The sequence below is a fragment of the Aptenodytes forsteri genome, unplaced genomic scaffold (genome assembly GCF_000699145.1).
Source record: "Aptenodytes forsteri isolate BGI_AS27 unplaced genomic scaffold, ASM69914v1 Scaffold96, whole genome shotgun sequence".
NCBI classification, from domain to species: domain Eukaryota; kingdom Metazoa; phylum Chordata; class Aves; order Sphenisciformes; family Spheniscidae; genus Aptenodytes; species Aptenodytes forsteri.
The window spans coordinates 7063963-7090368 of NW_008795029.1; the positions used below are offsets into that span (position 1 = coordinate 7063963).

General features: G+C 39.7%; 1 protein-coding gene across 1 annotated transcript in view; it reads right to left on the reverse strand.

The window, feature by feature from the left end:
• Positions 1–2901: 2901 nt before the first annotated feature.
• Positions 2902–26406, reverse strand: part of TMEM182 (transmembrane protein 182) — a 38970-nt gene continuing 15465 nt past the window's right edge. Inside the window, exons 2-5 of the mRNA XM_009276117.2 lie at positions 26306–26406; positions 24808–24906; positions 15954–16091; positions 2902–4403 (exon numbers count right to left, since the gene is read on the reverse strand). Of these exons, the coding sequence (XP_009274392.1) occupies positions 4180–4403; positions 15954–16091; positions 24808–24906; positions 26306–26406 (562 nt within the window). The 3' untranslated portion in view covers positions 2902–4179. The remainder of the gene's footprint in view (positions 4404–15953; positions 16092–24807; positions 24907–26305) is intronic.

Consider the following 26406-nt stretch of genomic DNA (forward strand, 5'->3'; position numbering starts at 1 on the left):
GAAAGGCACCTTCTGTGTGTCCCCCTAGTTGGTACTAAATGCATTCTTGGCAGTTTTTAGGAACAGATAAGGAACAGATCTACGGCAAATAACATGGGGTGACTTCCACGCCCTCCCCTTATCCTCACAGTAAAATGTAGAGTCTTGCAGCACCCCATGAGGCCCCTCTGGGCTCTTCGGGATGTAGGGAAAAACCAGGTGCAGAGTTTGGAGGTGTCTAACATAGGAAGTGCTGCCAGCCCTCCATTCCTTCTTACCTTCATGTCAAATGGCTGTCCTGATCCCTATTGTCAACGTGTCTCCTGGGTAGATGAGCCACATTGTGGACTGGAAAGATAGACCAGTTTAAACTGGTAACGTGAGTAAGAGAAATGGAGGGAAAAGTGGCACTGTAAATACTTGTGATGCTTCATCCCTTCTGTCACTTTTGATTATAGATGACTGACTTCTGTTTTCAATTTCAGTATCTCCACCGACTTCAGCAGCATCAATCCTGATTTACTCTAAGTTAACACAGCAGAATTTCATGTGAACATACTTTATCTAGTCTTCACTGCCTGGATCACATGGCCGAAAGTACAGATAGGAACAGGAGAGCCAGAGGAAAACCCAGCTGCTGCATCAGAAGGTAAATAGCTCATTTAATAAGAGGTACAATATGACTTCCTAAAAGATAATAAGCACAACATACTTCGCAGCCAGTTAGGCTTTTGCAAGAATGGGGACACATCAATACCAACACTACGAACGATCTTCCTACTAGCAGTTTACTAGCACACTATAGAGTACAGAGTCAGTTGCAGCAGCTAGGCACCCTGCAGAGAAATAGACCAGGCTTTATTTTGCATTTCCTCAAAGGAGAACATTGCTTTACCTCACTAACATAAATGTCAATAAACAGCCACACATTTCATGAAGGTCAGATCCAGTGAAACTTCCAGAGCCACCCCAGTGAGTAACAAGGATGAACCCGGGGCAGATGCTTTTCTGACTGGTTTTGTCCGCAGCTGCCTTTGCCACGTTGTGTCAGCGCGTCCCCCAGGAATCCACAACAGCTGCACAGCGGGCTGGCAGAGGGCATCGCAGAGGGACACTCACCCTCCTTTCTCTCCCTCCTTTCTTACTGCCTCCTCCGTGGGCAGTCACAGTCCTCACTGTGTTTGCACTGGACAAGCGGATGATTGTCAGATTGAAAGTAATCAGAAAATGCTTCTTATCTACCTGTTCCTTTTACCATCACTTTTCCAAACGTTACTTAAAAAAAAAAAAATTTCTTTTCTTCCAACATGACCACAGGCTATTAAGCCTGCTAGGCAATTAAAAATAAAAACCCCCAAACCCTGTAGGTTTGTGAGGAACACAGTTCTTTGACCAATTTCACAGAATATTTTGATTACAGTATTTAATCCCCTTTACAATCTTTTACTCAGCTCTAATCATGAAAATCCCTGCATCGCCGCCAAGGATTTTCTAGACAAAAGCATATCTGGAAGAATGCCACGGAGTGAGTCTCCTTAGCTGGCCTGTCTTCCCCGAGTTCTTACAAACCCATTCCCCTGCACACAGCTCTCTAATGAAATCGGAACAAGAGTTAGACTGTGCTTTTAGGTAGTATCCATACAGAAATGCCTCCCCACCACCCTCAACACCGTTCCCTGGTCTGCAGCAGCTACTTATTACACATCATATGCTCAGCTACATACGTGTTTTGGAGGGAGCAAGCAACCTGTCCACACCATTTCAGAAGGAACCTGACTCCCAGTTCTGCCGTTAGGAGAAGAAGGTGGTATCCAATTAAAGCAAATGGATAGAGCTACAGACTATTGCCAAAAGTGTGAGTCTGAGTGAAGAATTTATGAGTACTCAAGGAATTTCTACTGATGCCAGAAAGGCTTCCCGAAGTTTCTAAGGAAACCCTCAGAAACACCTGGGATCTTCAACGGCCATTACGCCCGCAGTCTGACCCGAAGGGTTGCCTCCAGGAGAGGCCACCTCGCACACAAGAGTGCAGCTAATTTAGCTGCATAATGGAGAGAGTTCTGAAGATGCACATGGGCTGAATTAAGGGCTCCACGGGAGCCTTTGGCTCACTCCTTGCAGAGTTTATTAGTTGCTGCTGCACACATGGTTAGGCTTGCTGGAAGAAGTCCAGCTCTGAGGCACCTCTCAATTCCTCCAGCTTCTAAAAGTTGCAAGAAAGTGGCTCAAGCGGATTGCCCCCTCTAAGCTCTTGGAGAAGGACTCTCCCCTGCAGAGAAGCAGACGTGGTTTGGGAGGGGTACCTAGTCAAATAACTCTTGATTATTGAATTTACCTCCACAATTACCAGTGAGTATCTTAGACTGTAAAGGGGGTAAATACCAACAGATTGTATTATTTGAGAAACAGTATGTGATTGTGTAATTAAGGGCAGGAATATAATACCATATGCACAAGGGGCAGGATTAATTTCAGCATTTCCTGACTAACCAAGGTCATTATGGTGTAACCCTAATGTTCTCCGGATGGCTATCATTTATATGGAGTTCATATATATGCTTATGAATATTTGGTTAAAATTCACCCATCATACTCTCTGACACAGTAATTAAAAACACCATGTTAGCTGCCAATAAAAATATTTTTGTGATTTGGTAATTATTCCAAACCTCATAGTCCCAGCTCCCACACCCCCCGCCCTTGTTGTCTTCCTGTTCTATAATGTATAAAGCTAATCTTCATGATGGAAAAATAAATAAGTAGCGGGGAAGGCTGGAAAGCTTCCAATCACAAAAGCTCCTGAAATGGAAGCAACATCCAATCTGGCCCACCACATCTTCTAGGTGGGCACTCCATTCTGCCTTTTAGTGATGCTTTCAGTATTCGTAACAGCTGTGGAATTAAGCATTATGAACAAGAAGAAACCAACATGCAGTCTTTATTTTTCCCCATCAGTCCCAAACTATTCTGCATTGAGTTACAAAGTGGAAACCAACGCACTCTCAGATGGATTTCATTTCAGCTTGGGCCCAACGCCAGACAAAGTCTTCCCATTGTTAAAACTCCACCCCATCTTTTCCATACCATGCATACAGTCCCATCCTCACCCATCTTCCAAACATATGCACACACGCATACACAGAGAACCAGCCACTCCTACAATACAGAACCAAATCCATCTCCCCTGCTGTCTTAGCTAGTCTCATTGCTTTCCCTGGGATGACTAGTAGGCAAGTTGGATTTGGTCTGTAATGCCGACTTTTAATATTTGGGAAAATGAAGGCTACATAAAACATACATTTTCATGTCCTAAATATTATCTTCATAATAAACCTTTTTTAATAAAAAAGTCATTTTACACAACCAGGAAAATGTTTGTTGGAGGAGGCAATTATTCCATTCAAAAATAAAAGCTTTAAAACTTGATTAAAATATTAATGCTATAATTCAAAGTACCATTTTGGCATAACTTCAGCTAGTGATTTAACTATGCCATATTGGCTTATAGAATCATGCAACAAACATGGATTTCAGAATACAGAGTATACAGCTTTCAAATGCATACAGAAAAGAGAAACGTGCAATGGAAGCAGTTAAGCTTTTACATGTACAGACTAGCACCAGGTTGCTGTTCACGACAATTGTCTTCCCTCTCGTCCTCTTCCCATGGATGCTGCATGAACAACTGCGCTCTATTTTTATAAAGTGCAGACATGTTTGCTTGAATAAAGCTAAGGCAAGTAGTGGAAAACAGGAGAGGAGGCAGATTGAATTACTGTGTTTGAATGTTTGTTTTCTCCTCCACCTTGTACCATTCTCCACAAGCAGAAGCACAAAGTAAATGTTAAAAGACAAATGTATAAAATGTTGATTTGGCCCATTTCGTGTTGGGCTTTTGGTTGCAGAAAATTTTTGCCTTCCTCTGTTTGCAAAACTGCAAAAATGCTGCTAATAGTTTAATATGGAGAACCACATGGGTACTTTCTAAAGAATTAAAAACAACTAGTTGGGAGTAAAGGTGGTTTCTTCCTGTATTGAGTTTTGTGTCCTTTACCCTGAAACAAGTAACAAAAGAACTTCCAGAAGTCTGCCTGCATACTTAGGATCGCCATAATGGTAATAATGTATAAAATTGTGTTCCGGTTTACAATTGTCATGAAGTTTCACTAGGATTCCTGTATTCCCTTCAGCAGTGTATGACTAGTCTGAGTGTAAATAAATGGCACGCCCTACCAACAAGAACAGCATTCCTGCTAATAAAGCAAAAAATACTCCTATGGGAGCCAGCATAAAAGACCAGCCATAGCGTACATAAACAGCAAAGTCTGGGCAATCCATTTTTTTCATGGTTGTGTAGTTTTCCAGATCAGCCACCGCCTGGACCCAGATGACATACATCACGACTACCAGCGAAAACAAGACACCTGGAAAAGAAACACCAGGTTTTAACAACAGAGTGTGAGACAAATGCTGAGTGCGTTTACTCTAATACCTAGAAACCCATCAATGCTTGAGGCCTCGTCTGCAAGGCACCGTCAGGCACCGCTGGATATTTTTTTGCCTTTGGCTTCCTCTAACAAGCACTATCCCCATCTTGCTTCTGATTTGCACTGAAAGGCATACTCCCATGAGAAAGCATATATCTGGTTTTGGTGGGCAGACCGAAACACAGGTGTGTTTAGGGACAAAATCCAGGCAGGTATTTACTGTTTTGAATTCAGGAGCCGAGGGAAGGGGAAGGGGAGGGGACAGGACAGGACAACCTGGAAAAAAAGACCTACTTTTGCTTCCCAAACTCTGGCATTGTTTCTATCACAGTGTTTTGGATGAGATACGAAAAGGGGAAAGGGGTGACAAATCTTTCTATCATCTTCACCTCTCTACATTTTGCTTTTTTTTTTCTTATGAAAAGGGCTTTGTTTGGGACATACTACCTTCAGAGTATTCTACTCAAATATTTTGCAGACAAATTCAGATGTATTTCATCCAAAATCCTCCACATTAGAAAATAAGTTCCTGGTATAGGAACAAAACCCAAGAATAATTAAATAATAGCTATGAAGCAGGCTATTAGTGTTAACCTCAGATTGGATACAACAGTTTCCTGGAATTAATCCACTACATAATTCACAGCCTTTTCCCAACCACTCCTCTGAAAGGCCTTTGGATTGTTTACACATGATAGTAATAGGAGCACATGTCCTTACAAACTTTGGTAATCTCTTTGTTACTAGGCACCAGAAGGAGATATAAGAAGAAAGTGCTTTCCAAAGTATCAGTTGCATGCCTAATATTTCATTTCACTTTAGAGGAATGTGGACACTTGAGAAATGCAAGCCTGCAGCACAGATGCTCTAGCAGATCTGCTGGAAAACTGGGCGCACAAGACTGAATTTTTTGCATGCTCCAGCCTGTACTCACTTGCTCCTTGAGCTCCAGCTGTCACAGCACAGTTACAGCAGCAGGACTATCTATTCCAACATTAAAATATTTGGGGGACAGCACCCCATCATGTTTTTATCCCAGGATGTTTAGGTGCCTCATTAAAGCCACAAGCCAGTGCATACTCCTGGGAACACTTACTGCCAAACTTCAGTCTACAGGCTGTGGAGCAGCAGAGTGTAAGTCAAAGGTATTTGTGGTCTCTTCCCCATCCTCCTAAATACTTGCAGTGCAACCTTGAACAAATGTGGCACTTGTGGTAAAACCCACAAATGCACTTTGCAAGTACCCGTGGACAGGCATTTGCTTCCAGACGCACTGCTCCTGGTAACCTTTCATGGTTACCTTTCCCCATCCCCACCCTGAGATGCTGCCTCACCACCTCCTTTCCCTGCCCTTCCTACCCACTTACCAGGGAGCAATTCTTGTCATCACTCCCTTGTTTGCTTCAGGCAAAATCAGACAGGTTAGCTGCAGCAGTTTAAATCGGTGATCTGGTGACACTCTTACTGGTGCTTTATTGTCAAAATGTAATACTTTTACATTCTGGACACCCTGAACATCTGACAGATGAGAGCTCACAACTCAATGTTTGTGAATACTACCTTTTGAAGCCCACCAAACAATGAGCTGAAGTATTTAACCTGAGGCATAATCAAAACGTGACTGAAAATCCCAAAGGATCTGCAATTTTTATGAGGCTGAAAGAAAGGAGAAAAACTAAATAAAGGAGGCAGACACATTTCCTGACTATGAAATATACTTCCAGGATTACATTTTTTGCTAGGGCTCAAATTACTAACAAAGTTTAAAAAAAACCAACACTCAACTCTAAAAGGCATAAATTCAATTTTGAAAATATTTTACCTAAGTAAAGCTCAATTTTGATGGAATTTAGTACTGTGATTGTATTGAACATGCAACTGGTGAAACAATCAGAGAGAAGGATCACCTTAGGTGAACGAGAAATTAAATTGCAGACTCTCCAAATATAAGTCAAATTGAGCAGAAGATTCCTATAACAGAACATCTAATGATAATAGATAATGTAGCAACACAGGAAAATTAGAACCAAACAGAGGCAGTAACATTTGATGTAAAAAGTAAAAAGATTCAGGGCCAAATTCACGAAGGGAGTTATTAGAGACATGGAGTTTCTTCAAGGTTTCAAAACTTCAACCAAAAAAAAAATCATAGCCCAAAGATAAGGAAAGATACATTGATAATATGGCACAATTCATATGAACATTGGAATTTACCTCTTCAAGGTGGCTGCGCCTGTGCATTTTCAAATGTCTGTAGTCTTCTATTTATTCTCTACATCAGGGCAAACTTAGTCTAAACCAATAATAATTACAGAAAGTAGTGATGTATATTCCCTTACTGTAGCAGCAGGTAAGTGTAACCAGGCCTTGCACATCTGGAACGCTTTTCACCTCCGGCACCCTAGGCCAACACAAAGCTACGTAGCCCAGTTAGTCAGAAGCATCTGCCATTAAAACAAATCTCATTCAGAGGTGCTTTAATCTCGAAATGGGCACCCCTTGCTCTTCAGGCAGTCTGAAGCAACACCTTCTAGGTGATTAAACTAAAGCCAGCTCCATGTAGGTGCAAAATAGCAAGCCAGTGCTGCCAGTGGTAAAACAACTTCAGGGCAGCTGAAATCCATCTGGTGATTTCACAGCAAGCTGCTAATACTTGTCTGTGGCAAATTGTTGGGTATGGAAATTTGCTGAAGAAATGTATGTCAAGCAGAGATAAATGTCCTTCTTTAAAAGAAAGAACCATGTCTCTTAGGGACATGGTTTAGTGGGCATGGTGGTGTTGGGTTGACGGTTGGACTTGATGATCTTAGAGGTCTTTTCCAACCTTAATGATTCTATGATTCTATGAAAGAAAAAGAAAGGGAGAATATGTAAACCCTCTTAGTCAATTAAGGCACTAGAGGAGTATTTAAGGGTTCTCACTATCTGCTAATGGAGGCTAATTAGTAGCTATGTTGCTTAGTGTGTTCAAGAAATGTCTTGAACAGTAGAATCAGGCTAAGTAAAAACTGACCATGTCCTGTTGCCCCAGCAGCATTTCATTCATTAGTGCTCCTTTTGTCTAATTTTCACAGAGTTATGATTTCATGGGAGTTAAGCACTTTCACAGGAATTTACTGAGGCTCCTGTATGTTACAAATAGTAACAGAGAAAAAGGAAACCAGAAGCATTTCTTGACAGGTAGACCCTCTGTTTTGTCCATTTGGTCTTGTTTCCTAAGATGTTAAGCGTACATTAGAAGCAGCGGTGAGAGCAGGGAAGCAGATCTTGTACTTCTATTATCACTAATGCATCTACTTAAAATGTTTGATGTTTAGGGCCAGAGGCAGTAGTTCCTTCCTATGCATTAAGCATGTCAGGTTGTGCTTAAATTTAAGCACATGTGCAAGTCTGACTTAAAGGGGTTTTCCTCCTGGCATCCACACTGATTGCATCAAAATACCCGATTCAAAGGCAAGTTATGAGCTTAATAAATGGTTGCTAGCACTTAAATATTTATCTGGTTGTTAGATTCCAAAAGAAAACTGTTTCTTTTCAGATTATATGATTTCATGTCTGTTTGCATTGTCTTACTTTAACAAAATGGGGGGATGTTAACGGTTCAAGAAAGGTTTGAAGAAAAAGCAGTATTAAGAACAGAGTACAAACAACTTGTTCAGCGGACTGAGAAGCATGTAAAATTCAGATACACATAATGTGTGAAGTATTTTTTACAGGCCACAAGGTATCAATTTGGTCTATGCATTATGAACTGTAATAGTCACGTCAAACAACAGTCAGCACTTTATGTGGTGTTTACAAAAATATAGATCAAAAGCTGGGTTTATCTCCATTTTGTAGAAGGAAAAATGAGGCACAGGAACAATTAATCTGACATTCAGAGGTTCTAAGTATCCAAGCTTTGCTCTCGACTCTGGCTTTCAAAGGAGTTTTGCTCCTCAAAGCCAAGGCAGATTTGCTTAACACGTAACACATACCATAGCAGAGCTGCTAATAAATACAAGTCTTCTGCCTCTCCATCCTACTTTGTGCGTACATCTACACTATTTCTGCAACATTCTGCTTTGGTTATTTATACCAGTCGGTGAAGTACCATACACTGGAGGGTACTTAAACAAAAGGAAAGGCATTGGACTGAAGGCAATACAAAATCTTACTAAGCAGTTGTCTATCTTGGTCCGCTTAAGTGTTTTAAACTAGCTCCCACTACTGCAAAATCTCACTGCCTCAATTTATATGTAGGGAATACGGTATTTTTGAAGAAAAACCATATATTGCGAAAAGTTTAAAATTAGCCTATTTCTTTACATCGCCCCCAATCACAAGATTTTGATTTGATTCTGAAGAATCTAGTACAGTCACTGGAATACTAGTAACTCAGAACCATTGGCAGAGCCCATGTAAAACTGAAGAGAGGTCAGAATTACTCTCTTTAACTGCTGGAGAGTATTTTCTTAGATAAATTTTATGCTGCTTGTGGAAGACAATGGGGAGAATTCCTCTATTTATATAACTACACTACTGCTATTCCATCCTACTTCTGTATCCACAGGTTTGTCTCACTAGCTTGTCTCTTTCCTTTAGAATGTTAGTCATGCCGGTAAGAGTTGAGAAAGCATCCATTACAAGTGTAATAGGAATGCCTGTTCATTATGGAGGAGAATATACTAAAATGAATATATATATATTCTGGGAAGTCTGTTCCTGCAGTCTTGCACTGACTATCTGTGGTGAATGTCATGAACTCTCATAGCCAAGCTCGAAGGCAAAATTACTGAGATTGAAAAAAAACCTCCACAATTTCATGAAGCAAATATTTTTAGGAACAATGCGTGCTATGATGTATTTCTACATTTTTGGCATTTAGACCTTTTGCATAGTGTGTGGGTGTCCATTTGCCCTTGCCTTTTAGTGAATATAAAATAAAACAGCAGTTGCATGAATTAGGAATGATGGGGGAAATTATTCCTAGAACATGAAATATGTCTGAGAGAGATTAAGACAAATAAATATTTCCCTCCCCCTCCTTTTTCTTTCTTTTTTTCCATTTTGCTTTTTTTTTTTAAGAGCACACGTTTGATACACAGCTCTGTGCAGTGTGATAAGACGCGGACTTCTCTGAGGTCACTCTTTTCTGTCTTTTGCATTTATTCTTTTGAATTTCTTTCAAACAAATACTTGTGCATATTGCAGACGAGAAAGAATACAGAACCTTTAGAAACGTCCATGAATTCGAGAAGCAGTTTGCTGGCCTTTAGTACTTATTCTTCCCACGTAGAAATGCCTTTCACTTGTCAATGGTGAATGGCTGTTTATGGCATGAATCTTTTACTATGCAGACATGAAGACAACAGGTGCTGGAAAGAATGATATGAGCTTTTTACTTGTGCCTAGAAGTTTAGAACTCTTCATCTCACTTGAGGAAAACTTGTATGTGTGTGTATATTTTTTTATTTTTTCAATTGCATTCTTCTGTCCTTGTCCTTATTACAGATTCTACCACCTACCTTGGCCTCTTGTGACCTTTATTTAAAAACTATGGTTGACATTCCACTCTAAAGTGCGTGCAGAGGATCCCACTTAAGAGTTACGGGAGTTGGCACATAGCTCTGAAGACAGATTTTTGTCCTCATCTAGGAGCTACAATTAAAATACCAGCTTTTTTCACTCTTTTGGCAGGAAGCAGTCGTCATACTTGTACTTCAAGTCTTGGTTCTTCACCAGGGTGTGATTCTGTAATGCTCTGTGCACATCCTGGGGGTTTGCTTGCTTGACATCAGTACAAGAGGACCGTTTTCACCACCACCCAGGCAGGAACAGGCCCAAGGTAATTATGGATTTTATTGAAGGCTGCTCTAAGTGATTATTTTATGGCAGCTTTCCCTTCTTTTCCTATGACCTTTGAAGCAACTATAAGGCTTCTTACAGTTCGTACTACTGTAGCTGCTCTTGGTCCATCCTCTGATATTCTAGACATGGAGATGAGGCTGCAAAGACAGTGCTCAAGTCAGTTACTGTGGTATCGTTGAACTGATACGCACTTTTTCCCCACAGGTATAGCATCTGTAGTTTCACCTGCAGCCTCAGGTAGTTGGTGTGGTTACAAAGCTTAATAGGGAAAGCTGCTAGTCAATAAGCTGCCACCAATACTAATAATTGTGTGTGACACTCCATTTGTGATAGTTCAGCTGCACCACTCGATAAGAGAAGTGGGTGGCCTTTCTTAAAGATCAGGATAAAGAAAGGGCAGGTGTGTGACTCTGCCACAGACCAGACATCAGAATTGCTCTGTGGGTAGGTTTGCTGCTATTCTGTGTCCCAGATATGCGACACTGCGGGGGGGTTTCTGAGGCTCCTTTGGCCCTTGGAGACCCTTTGCAGTTCATCCACACAGGCACCAGTGATGCTGGCAGAGAGACCTTGAGTGGATTATTACAGGGCTCTGAGGATGAGAGGTAAGGGCATGGGGGCCCAGGTGATGATGGTCTCAAACCTGCTGCCCAAAGGATAAAAACTGTACAAAAGTTGGCATACACTGTGCATCAGCTCCTAGCTTTGTAGCTAGTGTCACAAGCAGGGCTTTGGCTTCTGTTACCACGGGACCCTCTCTGAGATACAAGGACTGCTGGGGAGAGGCGAGATCCATCAGACAAGGTGGGGAAAGAGCAACAAGCTCAGTAACCTTGTGAGAAGAGATGCAAGCAAGGACCATTGGCAGATGGACATCAAAGCCTCCAGATAAGCAGGGGGAAGGGAATGGAGAGCATATGCATGGGACAAAGCAATGAGGGAGGCTCGTACACTTCCACTGAGAAAGCAGCACAACTGAAAGCCCATCTCAAATGCATGTACATAAATGAACTCAGTGTTGGAATAACACAGGAGGAATTCAAGTTCATCATGATGATGGATGATGGATGATGCCGCTGCAGACATGGTGAGACAAATTGCTTGATTGGAATCCTTTGCTGGATGGATACAGACTCTTTAAGGACAGGCAGTTAAGATGGGGTGGGATGGCTGCAGTCTGCACAAAGAAATATCTTGAACGGACAGAGATCTTCTAAGTAACAGTAGCTTATGGGTTAAGATCAACAAGGTGGACAAAGGTCCATGGTGGGCATCTGCTACAGGCCATCCAATCAAGAAGAGGAAGTGGACTGGAAAAATAGTTATGATTTCTGGTTCTCACAAAGGGACTCAGCCACCCCAACATCTTCTAGAAGGGCAACATTGCAGAGAGCAAGCAATCCAGGAGATAGGTAGCTGGACTGCATCAAGGATCACTTTTTGAAACAGGTGTGGAACAGACCAACTAATGGAAGTGCTTTGCTGGACCTGCTACTCACAAATAAGGAAAAACTGGTCAGGAATATGATAGATGGTGTTAGCTATGGTTATAATGGCCATGAAATGGCAAAGTTTAGTATCCTAGGAGGAACATGGAAGGTGAGTAGGAGATTAAAGACCCAGAACTTCAGGAGAACAGACTTCAGACTGTTCAGGGAAATGGTAGGCAGGATCCCAAGGGAGGCTGCCCTGAAGGGCAAAGGCTGCCCTGAAGGACAAAGGATGCCTTGAAGGGCAAAAAGGCTCAGAAGAACTGTTTGTTCCTCACAGGCAACTTCCTTAAAGCACAAGAATGGTCCCTTTCAGTGTGCAAGAATTCAAGCAGGTCTGGCAGAAATGAAAGTTAACCTCCTGCAGAGCTGCATCAGCAAGAACACAGCAGGTTTGAAAATAATATTATTTCCCTTTACTCAGCACTTGTGACATCGTATCTGGAATACTGTATGCAGTTTGAGGCCCCCTGGTGAAAGAGAGATACCGATAAACTGAGGTGATGACCACCAAGATGGTTAGGGGGATGGAGGACAAGAAGAGGCTGAGCGAGCTGGGGAGTTTTAGTCTGGAGAAGAAAACAGTCTTCATCGTTCTAAATGGAGTTACAGAGAAGATAGGGATAGACTCTTCAGAGACATGCACTCTAGAAGAATGAGACGCAGTGGTCACAAGCTGCAGCAAGGACAATTTCAGGTGGATATAAGTTAAAAAAAACATTTTTCACAATAAAGTTGATCAAACTGGGACAAGTGCCCAAACATGCTGTGCAATTTCAATTCTTGGTGATTTTTAAAACTTGACTAGATAAGGCTCTGAGCTGCCTGATCTAACTTTGAAGCCAGCCCTGCTTTGAAAGGGAGGTCAGACTTGATTGTCACAAGAGATCCTTTCCAACCTAAACTTACTCTATGTCACTCAGGACATAGGGTCCTTCCATAGGTCCCTCCAGAAGGCAAGTCTATCTGCCTTAGCACAGATAAGGTGAATTGTCCCTCTGAGAGTGTGTTTCTTACTAGAAGTTTAAGCAGTTAGTTCATACAAAACACTTAGCTTTTGGATGGCTAAATAGTTGGCATGAATCCCATTCCCAATAACTTCTTCAGCTGCTTTCTGAACCCTAAGATGGCACAGCAGACCATTCTACAAGCTGTTCTCTTCAGTTGAGGCAGAGCTTTTATCTGCTACATAATTTGTCAGTTAAGGTTGCAAAAGATTACAGATACTTCAGTCCAATAGCAGGTATTAAAATTGCTTCATCTAATATTTTTCTTATACGTACGATATATGTACGTAGGAAAATGACTGATCTTCCCATCTTCTTCCAAACTTCCACAGAACAACTACCTTGTCTAACTTCTTTCTCAGAAGCTTACTATTCTCTCCAGTCTAACAGCTACTTGAACTTTGTGGTAAGACAGCATCCAGGCCCTTTCAAAACAATGTATATAATTCCTTTTTTTTCTTCAAATCAATAGACTGGTTTCTATCTTACAAGAACTCTAACTTCACCTATGATCTAAGTCACGTTACATCTTTTCGTTTTTCCCATTAGGTCTGTGTTTAAATAGATGCACACCCTGGCTGCATCCTGATCACATGGGTATGAGCGGTACATATGCACCACTTCTCATCACTCTCCCCTTCCATGCCCTGTTTTCCTTTGGGAGGCAGTAAACGAACAGGCTTTCTAGTCCTGAAGGAGATGGATAGAGGAAGGAGTGAGGGCAGCAGGGAACACAGTAGAGCACACCAGCCTGCCTTCTAGAGGCAGAATAAAACAATCCTCTTCTGCATCAGGTTCTACCTTATCTTGCTCTGCCCCCAAGTTATCCCAGATTTAAGATATTAACTATTGTGAGGAATTCCTATTGGGAAAGGAAGAGAGAGAGCAATTTCATGCTTTCATACCTTCGGGTCTGAGAATCCCTCCTACTCCCCATTTAACACAATGAGCCATTGATCTACTGACACCACAGGAAACCAAGTTGCTGTCCAAGACATCCCACAGAACATAGCTTTAACTACTGACAATGCAAAGTATTTATAAGCTCTTCTTATGTCAGTATGGTCACTCCCTCAAGCATGATTTTAATTCATGATATAATTAAACCCTTACCTTGGCTACGGGAATATACTGACTTGTGAGAAAAGCTGAGAGCAACAAACCTTTTTTTAATGTTTTTGTGGGTGATCTGAAGTGTTGGATAGGGTAAGGATATTTACAGTAAGTACCTTCCCCAAGCAGCCCTGCCCTACTGGTGTGACTGGGAGTAGATGCAGAAGGCCTTGGTCAGGAACTGTGTCCCCTCACCCAAGCCAAAATGTCTTGTGCAAGCGGAATGGCTCCAGAGTCCTATACTCTGCTGCCACCACTACCTTTTGGCAAATCATAGCAGGATTTTGCTAAATATCTTTGCTTTTTAACAACAATGGTAATAATAAAAATAACACAGCTCTTCTCTGAAGCCCTGATTGAGAACAGTCCTGAAGTTGAAAGATACTACATATATAGAGAGCAAAAAGTCAGGATTTCCCTTGAAGAACATCTGCTCTATAGGGACAAAGGGTGAGAGGGGCAAAGAGACAAGCCCAAGGTCACACACAGGGGTAATAAAGCTCACTTAACTTCATACACCTAAAAAACCAGTCTCCCTATATTCCCTCAGTAAAGGAAAAAGAGGTGTAGGGTTCCTCCATAACGCATTCATCTGACCCATGTTAGACCCCTCTTTCAAGATGAAATGTATCCCCAGCTGAGGGAACTTCTTACACACCTACCGTTTTGACTGCCAATGAATGTTATTGCCTACTGCAGGCCTCCTAGGGAAGCCAAGGGAGACTAGCACAGACTTGGGGATCTAACTTTCCCCTGCCTAAATGAGGGCAGATGAACTGACCCAGAGTGGAGAACACACACGTCACTTTGGACCTCTGCCCATCAGTTCCCGGTGCCTTCCAAGTGCCCTCTTTCCTCTCCAACAGCCTCTGCTACTTTCTAGTGACAAATGAGGTTTTTTACAGATTACAAATGCATGAAAAGAGCAGGACTCACATGGGCTCTTACCCTTCAAATTAGTGACAAAATGCATTGAAATATCTTAGGATTTCCATCAGGCTATGAATATATTTTGTATGTCTTTTAAAAGAGTGGAGGAGTAATTCTCAAGGGATCAAATGCAAGTATGCAGGAGTTTTTTCAGCAAAAATATTATAAAATACTTCCCACACTTCACTGAGGGGCCTTTAAAAGGGAATAATGATCGCTAGCTGCGTATGCAGAGCTGCGAGGTGAAGTGGGTAAGGAAGGTCAGCAGGTCAGTAACAGAAGCAGAAAGAGAGCCCAGACCTTGTGGTCCTGACATGAGTGGCTCTACCCCGTAAGACAATCCTGCTCTCACAGGACTGCCTCTCACCAGGCTTTATACAAAGGAGAACAGTGATTGATCACATACTATCATTTACATCCTACACAACTGTATCTTACACATCTGTGGGGCATCTTCCCAGACTTTTCAAGGTTAACAGAACAGCGTCTCGGAGAGCTGCCCATATCAGCTGAATTCTGGAGGGTGCATCCTCCATAGTACGTGGGGGTTATGAGGATGGAGGGAATTCAGTTATTTGTTATTTTCATTCACACAGGTTTAGAGCTCCCACTTACTCATGTGTGACAACTATTTTGTGTAATCCAATCACATCCAAAACATTTCTCCTATATTGGAGAGATGGGTCATGTGAATGTGCTGTGTCTTCCAACTTCTTTAGAGCCCACCGTAATCATCTTTTGTGTCACTGGTTAAAAAAAACCCTCTCCTTAGCTGAAGCCCTTGAGAATCCTATAAGGCAGCATCCCTAAGTATGCATTCTTTTTCTTGCTAAAAAAGTAGATTGAAATTGCAGTGTAATTCCATGATTTGCCCTGGATTTTTTTATCTTAATCTAAAAGTAGCTTTTAGAATAGCTTCATGACTAAATAACTGTGGAAAGAATTGTCTCCAAGGCAGGCACTCCACAAGCCAAAGGATAGAAGCATATGCTTTTTCTTTCTTTTAACCATGATTAATATAATTTTTGGTCAAGGAAAATGGAAGAAATACCTCATCCTTTCTATTCTTTAATTAACTGAGCAAACAGTACACCCACCAGCAATGATGAAAAAGCCTCCTCCTGCTTTGTACAGAATGTGGCTGGCAAAAGGAGCTGCACAGATGATGAAGAAACTAGCCATCACAATCGTGAGCACTCCCAGGAGCATAAGAACTGTCCAGAAACCTCGATAAACTGGAGAAAGGGAAGAAGGAAAAAAAAGAATACAACACTTTTTAGAATTTAAACAAGTGACATATTTGGCTAACAAAGATTTTTCTTTTCCCCTTCTCTTTTCACTTGCCTTATTAACAAATGAAACATTCATTCTATTGTGCATATACGTTATATATCATGTGGACCAAATTAGGTTTGAACGCCAGTCCTTATCTGATGATCATGGAAAATAGGTTGTAAATTACCATGAATGAAATCCGTCTGCTTAATATTTAGCAGTGACTTGTAAGATAGCAACTTGACCAAATTTATGCTCTTTAGAAAATGGTACACCAAAACTGTAGCAATGATTCTTTGGATAAATGATTGGACTGACAGGATACAATTGTTGTACCAAAATTGTCTGGGAGAAGCAGAGAGCTGTAACATCTTGGCATTCTTAGTGCTCAGACCATATCACCAATAGCAATCTGTATGTTCTCTACAGTTTACAACTGGATAATTCTCTTTACACATAGTCATATTCAATAGAAGGAAATCTAAAGCAGGAGGGGGTAGAAACTAAAAAAAAATGTAACCTGGGTTTCTGAAGAACAGTTAAGTATTTTAAACCAGCCTATTCCTGCTCTAAAGCTCTTTGTATTTTATTAAATTTAAATTGTGATGTTTCAGAAGCCTCTGTTAGACAGTGCCAAGCAGTGCTGAATTAATGGATGCAGCTGGCGATAAATGAGCCGAGAGTTTTGTGACATACTCTGGCCAAAAGAGTCTTTCTAACAATTATTTTTTAGCTGGTTAATTGCACATCCATTTAACAAAGTCATCATTTTAGAAATGCTACAAGAGTGACATAAATTTCTCCCATGAATTTAAAAATTGGTACATTAACACAACCCATTAGTAAAATTATGAGTTGCAAAGATCTCCATCGTCAGATCTGAAAATCTTGAAGCGCTGACAATTCAGTCAGTGAAAAACATTTCTACCCAACTGAGGGAAAGCATATAAGCCAGCTGGCAAGTCAGGAAAAGTGAGTCACAAAAGAAACTGCCACTTATCATTTGACAGCACCTACTTACTGTTACGGCAAAACACAACCAAGCAACTATTATACCGGTTCATATCCTGAAAGTTTCAAATTCATACAGCTTGTTAGAGCCAGCTATTCTGGAATAATTCAGGTTTGCTCTCATCTGAAATCTGAAGGTGCACTAGACATTATCAGCTTGTGCTTCCCACTAATGTGTTCCAAAAAATCTATAGTTTTTAACTTGACCAGCTTTAGCCATGTTACACCATCTTGCTTCTATCAGCCTTGTAAATGTGTTAGCTAGATCACGTTCACCACATCACATTAGCCACACTTTTTAAATAACATCCTTTTTAATCCAGGGAAACAGTCAGAGACATAATTTTCCGCCACACTGATCAGCAGATTTGGGCATAGGAAGGATGAATGTGTCTGAAAGTAGCTGGCAGAAGGGTTAAAATTGTGTTTTGGTTCATATCCAATACAAGTCTTGCCACATAAACAAGAAAACCATGGAAACAGTAGGTAAGAGATAAGGCTGTGGTTCAGCAAAGCAGTTAAGTATGTGTTCTGCTTTAAGTACTCTACCTCTTACGGGATTTAGGCACCTGTTTAAAGTTAAACATATAGTTAAATGATTCACTTAATGCAAATGGGCAGTAAATGGAGACCTAGAAAGGTAAATCTCTCAAGTCCTTCAGTCTTGGGTCTCTGAAGCAATTTCATATTATTTTACTCATGGGGCTACTTTGCTAAGCTTCATCGCAGTCCCCAAGTCCATGGGACATTACTTTCCCATTTAAAACCTAATACTGCTAAATCAGTCTATAACCACCCAACTCTTTTACATGGATGGCCCAAGGTACTTCAAAGTCATGCTACATAATAGGACACATTGGCCAAAATGGACCTTGAAAAAGCTTTCTTCGATATCGTTATGGTCAGTCACCTAAGTCATACAGCAGTGTTTCTATTTTCTGAATGGATGAGGACACAAGCTTCTCCAGCATTACAAAATTAATATACAGTGTCATTATCTACTCTTCATACAGGAAGTTTTGAAGTCTGCGTTTAGTGAAATTTTACCAGAAAAGCTTGATTTGTTCAAATATTTCTGGAAACTGAACACAAAAGGAGTACAAATGTAACTGATGAAAATTTGTTTAAACTTCTCTGTAACTATACAAGAGAAAAGCTGTTTCTCTGCTCCAATAGCATAACTATTTTATGCATTATACATGAAATACTGATTTGACCTAGCTATCATCTGAAACAAGCTTCCATTCTATTTCTCTAGAAATAATTATTTACTCTAGAGAATTGTGGATAATTTCTGATGATCCTAATACTTGTTTAGCCAGCTAGCTCCATCATTAAATGTCAATTAGAAAATAGAGTAGAGTTGACAGGTAAAAAGTCTGCAATGTTCCCAAATCAGCGACTTTTCAAGTGAAAGACTATCCCCTCTAATCTGCAAGACAGTAAGTCGTTAATGTCATTTGTGGCACAGGTCTGAGGAAACATCCTAAGAGCATTTAGACTTTTTCTTTAGTAAGGGAGTTAAAAAGCAACCAATTTTCTGCAAAGAAGGCTTCACTTATTTCATACTCAGACCATTTTTGCTCAGACCATATTTCCCATATTCTCTGTCTAGATGGGCAAGATCAGTTCCTGCAGGACTAATCATTCAAAATTACAATGCAGCCCTAGTGCTGTCATTTAGCTTAGCTGGCATCTATAGATGAACACAAAAGAGCTGGCTGAAATTAAAACCACCTAAGAATGAACTTACTCTTCAAGTCAAAGACTTCACTGCTCTGAGACTGAGGTGAACCATGACAGATAAAACACAACAGAAGATGCTGCTTTGAATTATGCTTCTTTATATCCCATGAAAAGGGATGACACTGTGATCCAAGCAGCCTGTTTCAAGATATAATGGTTCAGTGTACCTATACAAGGTGTTAAGAGAAGTTTGCACCATTTCAAGTCTCACTGAGGCAGTTCATAAGACAGCCCGTGTTCTGGTCCACGTGACAAGGAGTACCCTTGCCTCTGCAAGGTACTTCACAGGTATGTTTGAGTTAGCTACCTCAAGTACATGCATTATTCCAACTGTTTCCTACAGTAGAAGAAATAAAGTACAAGCACGACCACAGAGTCCGAGGTAAACCTATCTGCAATGTTAATCTTAGATACCATTGCTCTGTGTTGCAAGAGTGCTAAACAGAAGGTTCTGTAACTTGTCTTGGTAAGCTGCCCCTTCGTTGGGGTACAACATTTGGCTTGGCAGTGACGGGCAGGCCTAAAAATAAAATAGGACTCAGAGGAAAACAAGAGTATACACAGTATGCTTGTCTTTGAGCTCTGCACCGTTCAGCCTGTATACTATTGGGAACATTATAGCTGCAGTATATTCCTCCAAAATTGCATGACCTGTAATTTTCCATTGCTACTTTCTTTTCTCCCTAAAGATCCTAATTTAGATTCCACTGGAGACTTCTGCATCATTTGAAAACTGGAAGAAGTATCTGGTTTTGAGAAAGGGACCAAGTTTTGGCGAAAGGCTGAAAATTATCAAAAGACCCCTTTTCTAGTATAGTAGGTCCCAGCATTGATTATAAACTGAAGCCACAGATTCGTATTTTAAGATGTTACTGGTGCATGATATGAAAGAGAAGCAATAATATATTTGACAAAGTTACACAGCTGTGTCACCTGCAATGCACGCTTGTTGTGTAGTAGCCGTGCACACCTCAGAAGCTCTGTAATGGGTTATTCAAGAACAGGTTAGCTAAAGACACAATGAGACCCCCATTGACTACCATCATGAAACCATAACACATTGCCCTTGCCGACTTCAAGTGTTTTAAAATCTCAGCCATCAGCCCATACATTTTCTATGGCCTATCAAAAAAGACCCCAGCCACTTAATATTGAATTTAATATCAAACACGAAATATTAAGCACTACAAAGCCGAAAAACTTTTTGAACCATGTGTGAGTACAGTGCTGCATAAACATTACTAAGGATAGGCAAAATGACTTGGAAAAGTTGCCTTGAATTTTCACCCACAAGCTCACATCCTAAAGTGAACCCTTCCTGTGATTTGGCTGTGGATTGTATTTTAGAATATGTCTTTTTTACCTTTCTATTTAATGTAAAAGATATCAAAATGCTTTTGACAAGAGGTATCAAAATGCCACCCACAATATAAAATACAATGAAAGGTGAAGTGCATGAACTGCTCTAAATCAGGAGTATCTTCTCTGCAGTTAAACAGCTGTAAATGAGATCACACATCTCAGCAGCAGCGCAGGAGATACACCTGGCAACACAGTAAACCTTGCAAAACTTTTCTCAGTTTCACTCAGTACCCTTTACTATCCCTTAGTAGTAATAATCTTTTTTTTTAATAACCTTAACAGTAAAACAAATACAATATCCACAGTGTGAATACATTGCTTTTTTAAATACTCCTTGCTTTATCACTGCTTGGTGGCTGGGGAGTTCTGCCTTAGTAAATGTACTGTATTACAATCTCTCATGGGCAATTATGTGACTGTATTACATAAAAGCATTTTTTTTGCCCTAGAAATAGGCTACTGCTAACATTTCACTGTACAATTTTTATTTTCATATTTCATTGCTGATATTTTCTAGATTACTTTAGGTTAATTTCAACCTAGTAACAAACCTGCCAATAAATTTGATCACACCATTTTAGGTGTAATAGTTGCTGAACGAGAATTTTGCTTCAGTCCTATAAACATTCTGTATTCTACGTTATATTAGGCACTACTTCAAATGCTGACAACGTGCCCAGTACTGGACAAAATAAGATACTAATGGTCAGGAAAAAAAGTACTAGCAACTACAAATCAGAGTATTAAGCTAATGTGTCAGCACAGCCCCATTAAATGCCTTCCAATTTAGCTTCAGAAGGCACTGAGGCGATTTACAACAGTTAAGGAACTATTGTTTATTTCCAAATCAAGTTGAAAAAAAAACCATCAAAAATAAAATTAATGACGACTAAGTGCTAGATCTTGCACTTCTTTTTCTTAGGAATAATCTCACTATAGCTAACAGGACTACTTGTACTAGTAAGGACTTTGTACATTTTTCAAAAACAGGCCTAGTATTGTGCTGTAGTTCAAGAGAATTTTATAAAAGTGTGATAGTCCTTGAATGTCAGTGTTAAGTAATCTAATGACATGATACCATGCATTACTCTAGCTAGCAATGAATTATTATTTAAGTACTATACTTTTATGTTTTCAAAATAGCCTGATGGCATAACCAATCGATTATGATTATACAAATGTATGTTTATTTTAGAATGTAGAGGTCACTACTCTGGCACTTTTATTGTATGGGCTAATTTCATTTTTTTTATTCCTAGCTTGTAGTTTGTTGCACATATGTTTGTGAATCATCATATAAATGAATGTGCTGGCAACACAATGAGGTGCTGTCTAAGCCTACTTAATAGCTGCACACTGTAATAGCTGTCACTATAAACCACTGTACCATCACAGAAAGTCACTAGAGTCAGGCTTCCCCTGAGTTCATTTAGATGCCTATTTCAGGTTAAGATAAATGACATGGCCTGCAAATTTCTTTAAGCGCATTAACCATAAATGATGGTTAGCACAGCTGTGGACCGCACCTTACACTGCAGGTAGGTGAAGTCCTCCCCACTCTGCCAAGATATTTAACAAAACCAGTGAATGAACAAAACCATTATAACTGCAATTAAAAGATACAGAAGGCTGCAATTTCAAAGCAGTGCTATCTAACCCTTCAAAGCTGATCATGCGTCTGACAGTAATGATGAACAGAAAGCTGAGACATTAAAACATGCATTCAAATCCCCAATATAAGCATCACTGGAGGCTCTTCTGTCTTTACATTTCCATCTAAGGCTATAATTCTTGACACCGAGGGCTCATAGTCTAGGTTTGCGCAGCAGGATGAACCAAGCCTTTGGTCTAAAGCTTTGCAAAGTGTACTAAAACACTGAACTTGAATGTCTTCAGTGTTTGAATCTTTTGGGAACTATCACACAAACACCATAAAACCAACACACAAAAAGATGTAAATAAGCTAAGAGGGGATAGATTGAGCCTCTCTTGAATTCTGGCCCAGAAAAGCTCTGAGGCAAATTCCTACTGATACTAAAGCCGAAGGAGTTATGTCAACAGAGAACTTGGTCCAGTCACTGCACTCAAAAATCATCAGAGATTTTATGTTCCTCATGAAACTTATCTTTGCCTGAGCCCTTCTAACTGGATGGTAACACGGCACTCCACCAACAAACCACGCTTGTGTTTCCACTAGGCGCTGCAGTTAAATCCAAATTCCTCTGATAAGGTCCCAAAGCCTCTTAAGCCAAACAGTCTGTAAAAGAAGTCACGTGCCTTTGCTTGCTTAGAAACTAACAGTTCTGTTAACAGAAAGTTAGAGATTTTTAGAAAAATGTGTTGTACATACATGTTTGATTTTTCTAATGAAGTTTAAAGCTTTTTATTCAGCTGTTTATTTTTCTATGAAAGAGCAAACTAAGTATTTTTCAGATGATAGAATATTTCTTCTTATACACTCCTAATTAAAATAGGACTTGAGGGACTCATTAAAAACACAGTCATAAACCTATGTGGGAGATTTCATTTTTTTATCCCCAAAAGTGAGTATGTTGAGAAAGCTATGGGCCATGAAAATGGTAATATTGTATCAAGAAACAGTAGCAGAACCAAAAAAAGGGACAATAACCTCAATCTTTTGGTAGTGCCCTTTTGTTCTATGTTTAGTCGATGTAAGGGATTAGATGCAGCCAACTGGATGTACAAATAGTTGATGAAATCTTGTTCTTCATGAAATCAAACCAGGGGCTTTTGCCACTGGCTTTTACAGAGAAGCATTTCCTCCACTGTGAATCAAGAAGAGGATAACCTTCTAGTATTTCTTCATTTAGCAACTGCAGTTGCAGCGAGGTTTTAAAAACTTGTTTGCCAAATGTCATGGGCAGGGCTGTCAAACTAGACTAAAGGAGAAACAAGTTTTGAACTAACAGAAGAGGAGATGACATAACCTTCTTCATAAAAAGTTGTGAAAGATTCTTGAACAAGCATATCTGCTCTAGTAAATAACTCAGCGTGGATGCTGAAAATGAACTGGAGGCATAAAATAAAACCCTCTTCAGTTTTAATGAGCTGAAAAGCAATCCAACTGTATCTATTTATATAGCAGGAATGGCTCTGAATATAGTCTACCTGGGCCAGCATCTATAGCAGAGTTCTGTCTATTTTTAATCTCCTAATATGAAATATAGATAGGAAAATTATATTTGAGCAGTGGTTCTTTTGGCAAACATTAACTAAAATTAATTAAACTTTTGATGATATTCCTTCTCCTTTCCTTATTCTTTGTTTGTCCACTTCTGTGTAATCATGCAATATAATTTGAGGATCCTTTGTGAATGTATGAGTGAATGGTGGAATACAAACTCTGTCTAGATTATTAGGGGCTGATGACTGTCACTTTCAAATGGAAAGATAAACTGTTCTAGATGTGCTGTAAAGTTACAGATTAGATCTCTGAATGGTGAGGTCTGAATTCTGCCTGGACAAACAGTTCATAATTTCTAAAGATTAACAGAACCATTATCAGTCCAACTTTTTTTTTTTCATGTCTGCAGCATAAAAATTGGCTTCTGAAGACACTTCAAAGTTAGCAAAGGCATACTTACAGCTTCAGGACGGGAAGGGATCGCTTAAGTCACTGAGTCAGCGGGCTCAGAGACATGCAACATCCACACATAACGGGTTATTTAAAAAGTCATATGAAATAGGTATCAGAAGTGATTTACTTCAAATACGTTTGCATAAAGCCCTTGATCTGATGAAATGTGACCAATATTTTTAAGTGGAGTTGTAAAAACAGCTTTCAAGGCATTATTCAAACCTAAGGTTTTCAATTACTGTATATCTTCCATATATATACACATATCTCTCTTACTGCACTAGAGTTTCTTGGTGTTAATATCTCAGTTTAACACAGTAAGTATTTTGAACTATTATAGAGAATATATATATATATTTTAAAAGAGCTTAGTTCACAAAACAAAACTGCCCATTGCTACAATCTTCAGCTACATTATTCATGTATGGCACACACCGTTCAGAGTAATTTCAGTGCCTCGGCTCCCTATAGTATCAATGGAGAGAAGTCAGCACATCCAGCGGTCGGTGCAGTATATCTTAGTTAGTTGAATAAACTTAGACAGTATCAAGGCCCCTGTCCTCCTTCCTCATAAAGTAAAAATGCAATATATTTCCACTTGTCGTTATTTATTTAATAAAAAACCACTTTTATTGGAATACATGAGAAGAAGTACTTGTTTAATGCATTCAGCCCAAGGAAGATACTTTTTATGTTGGATAAAAAAAGCACTAAAAAAGGAAAAGTCTCTTTTTTTAGAAATTACTTCCATTCTGCCATCATGCTTAAAGCTAAGCATTCGAGTGCTTTGCTAAACAGTGGCTTAAATATGCACGTTGTAAAATTATGAGAAGTATGAAACACCAAAACTCTATTAATTAAACTGTGTGGAGCAATAAGGTTATTTTATACTGAAGCATCCAAATTGTTTTCTTGAAACTACAGGCATTGTATCCATTTGCAGCCAAAAAAATACTTACTAATTGCAGAGTCATAGGAGGTTGAATTGTGTTCATCTCGGATGAGAGGAAATGGTGACAGGTAAGCATGTGTACAATTCTTAGAAGGTGACTGGTTAGCTAAAAGTGAAAGAAAGCTAAAGATTAATATTTTACTGCCTTGACAATAAAATATTTTAAGCCTGTTCTTCAAATGGGCAAACTGAGTTTCGTAGGTCAAGATTCCAGGTCCTTTCCCAGGCAATAGCTTTACAGTGGATTTTGCTTTGGTAAGAGATACCAGCCTTGTTATCCAGCCATGGATATTCCTTAAAGGGCAACACAGATTTGTACTATGGGAACAGTAAAGCAGCCTTGCTGAAGGCAAGGATCTGGCACACTGCAATTTATATGCAATGCATACGTATGCTTTTATATGCATATGTACCTTTCTCTTGTGAGAGTTAATTATGTCTGTCTCATTATTGCATGTCCCACAAAAAAAAAAAAACAAACAACCCAAAACAAACCACCAACCAGGAAATTACTTTTTCTCTTGTGAAAGAACAATGAAAAATATCAAGCATCTTCAGAAAGCTTACTGTCTCAACAAATATGAGTTTAGTCTATGGAATCAATATCCCCAGCGAAGTATTATTTCACTCTTTATATTAAATGCTTATAAAAACATCACCTTCTTCCTTGTGAAAGATAAAGGCTGACTACAGCTTAAACCACATTTAAATTTCAGATTCCTGACCGCAGAATTCTCCAGATAAATAACAAGGGAAAATTAACTACAGTGAATATTACATTTGCCACCTAAGACCAAGCAACATATTTAGCAAAATATGAGTTACTGAAGTTAAATTTGTACGATGGCATCTGCTTTTCACAAGGATTGTGGAAATCTTGCAATAAGGAGAGGGAGGTCTGTACCTCAGAGGTAGGGTCAAAGACAGGAAAAGAAGTTTTGCTTGACCTCTTCTTCATGGGAGATTTTGCTTGTAAAATACTATCTGATCTTCCAGAATCCTGGCACGTAGTGAAAGAAAGCAAAGGGTCATCTGTGAATTTAGTAGAGGGATTCTTCTGGAGATGATGTGTCCTACACCACTTTCACCATGGAATTGCCCATGCCTTCCTTAACCCACTCGTAGAACTAGTTGGAGAAACTCTCCAAGCAAAAATTCATGGACCATCCTAACCACTAAGCTCTTTTTCCCTACAGTACAGAAATAAACAGTCTGTTTAACAGTAAGTGGCAAGAAACTGTCTTGATAAGAATAGACTCAGGTTAACAGGACAGCCATAACACTCACAGCATAAGTTGATAGTTAAACACGTATGATTTTGTCCCCGGGTTTCCTTTAGTACAGATTACAAAAATGTTTGTCAAGAATTTATTTTAGGGTAGCTGAAGAACCTGATCACCAAAGAAGCCATAGGAAATCCAGTGATTCATAAGACAGGAAAAAAAAACCACAACAATTTTGAGAACAAACTACTGTAGATAATGTAAAAGGAAAAAGTTACTTACTATACCAGAAATTCCACATGCTGGCATTATCCTCTCCTACATTTCCACTAAACCAGCACCTCCAGAAGAAACCTTCATGATGGAAAGTGGCCTTCTCTCCC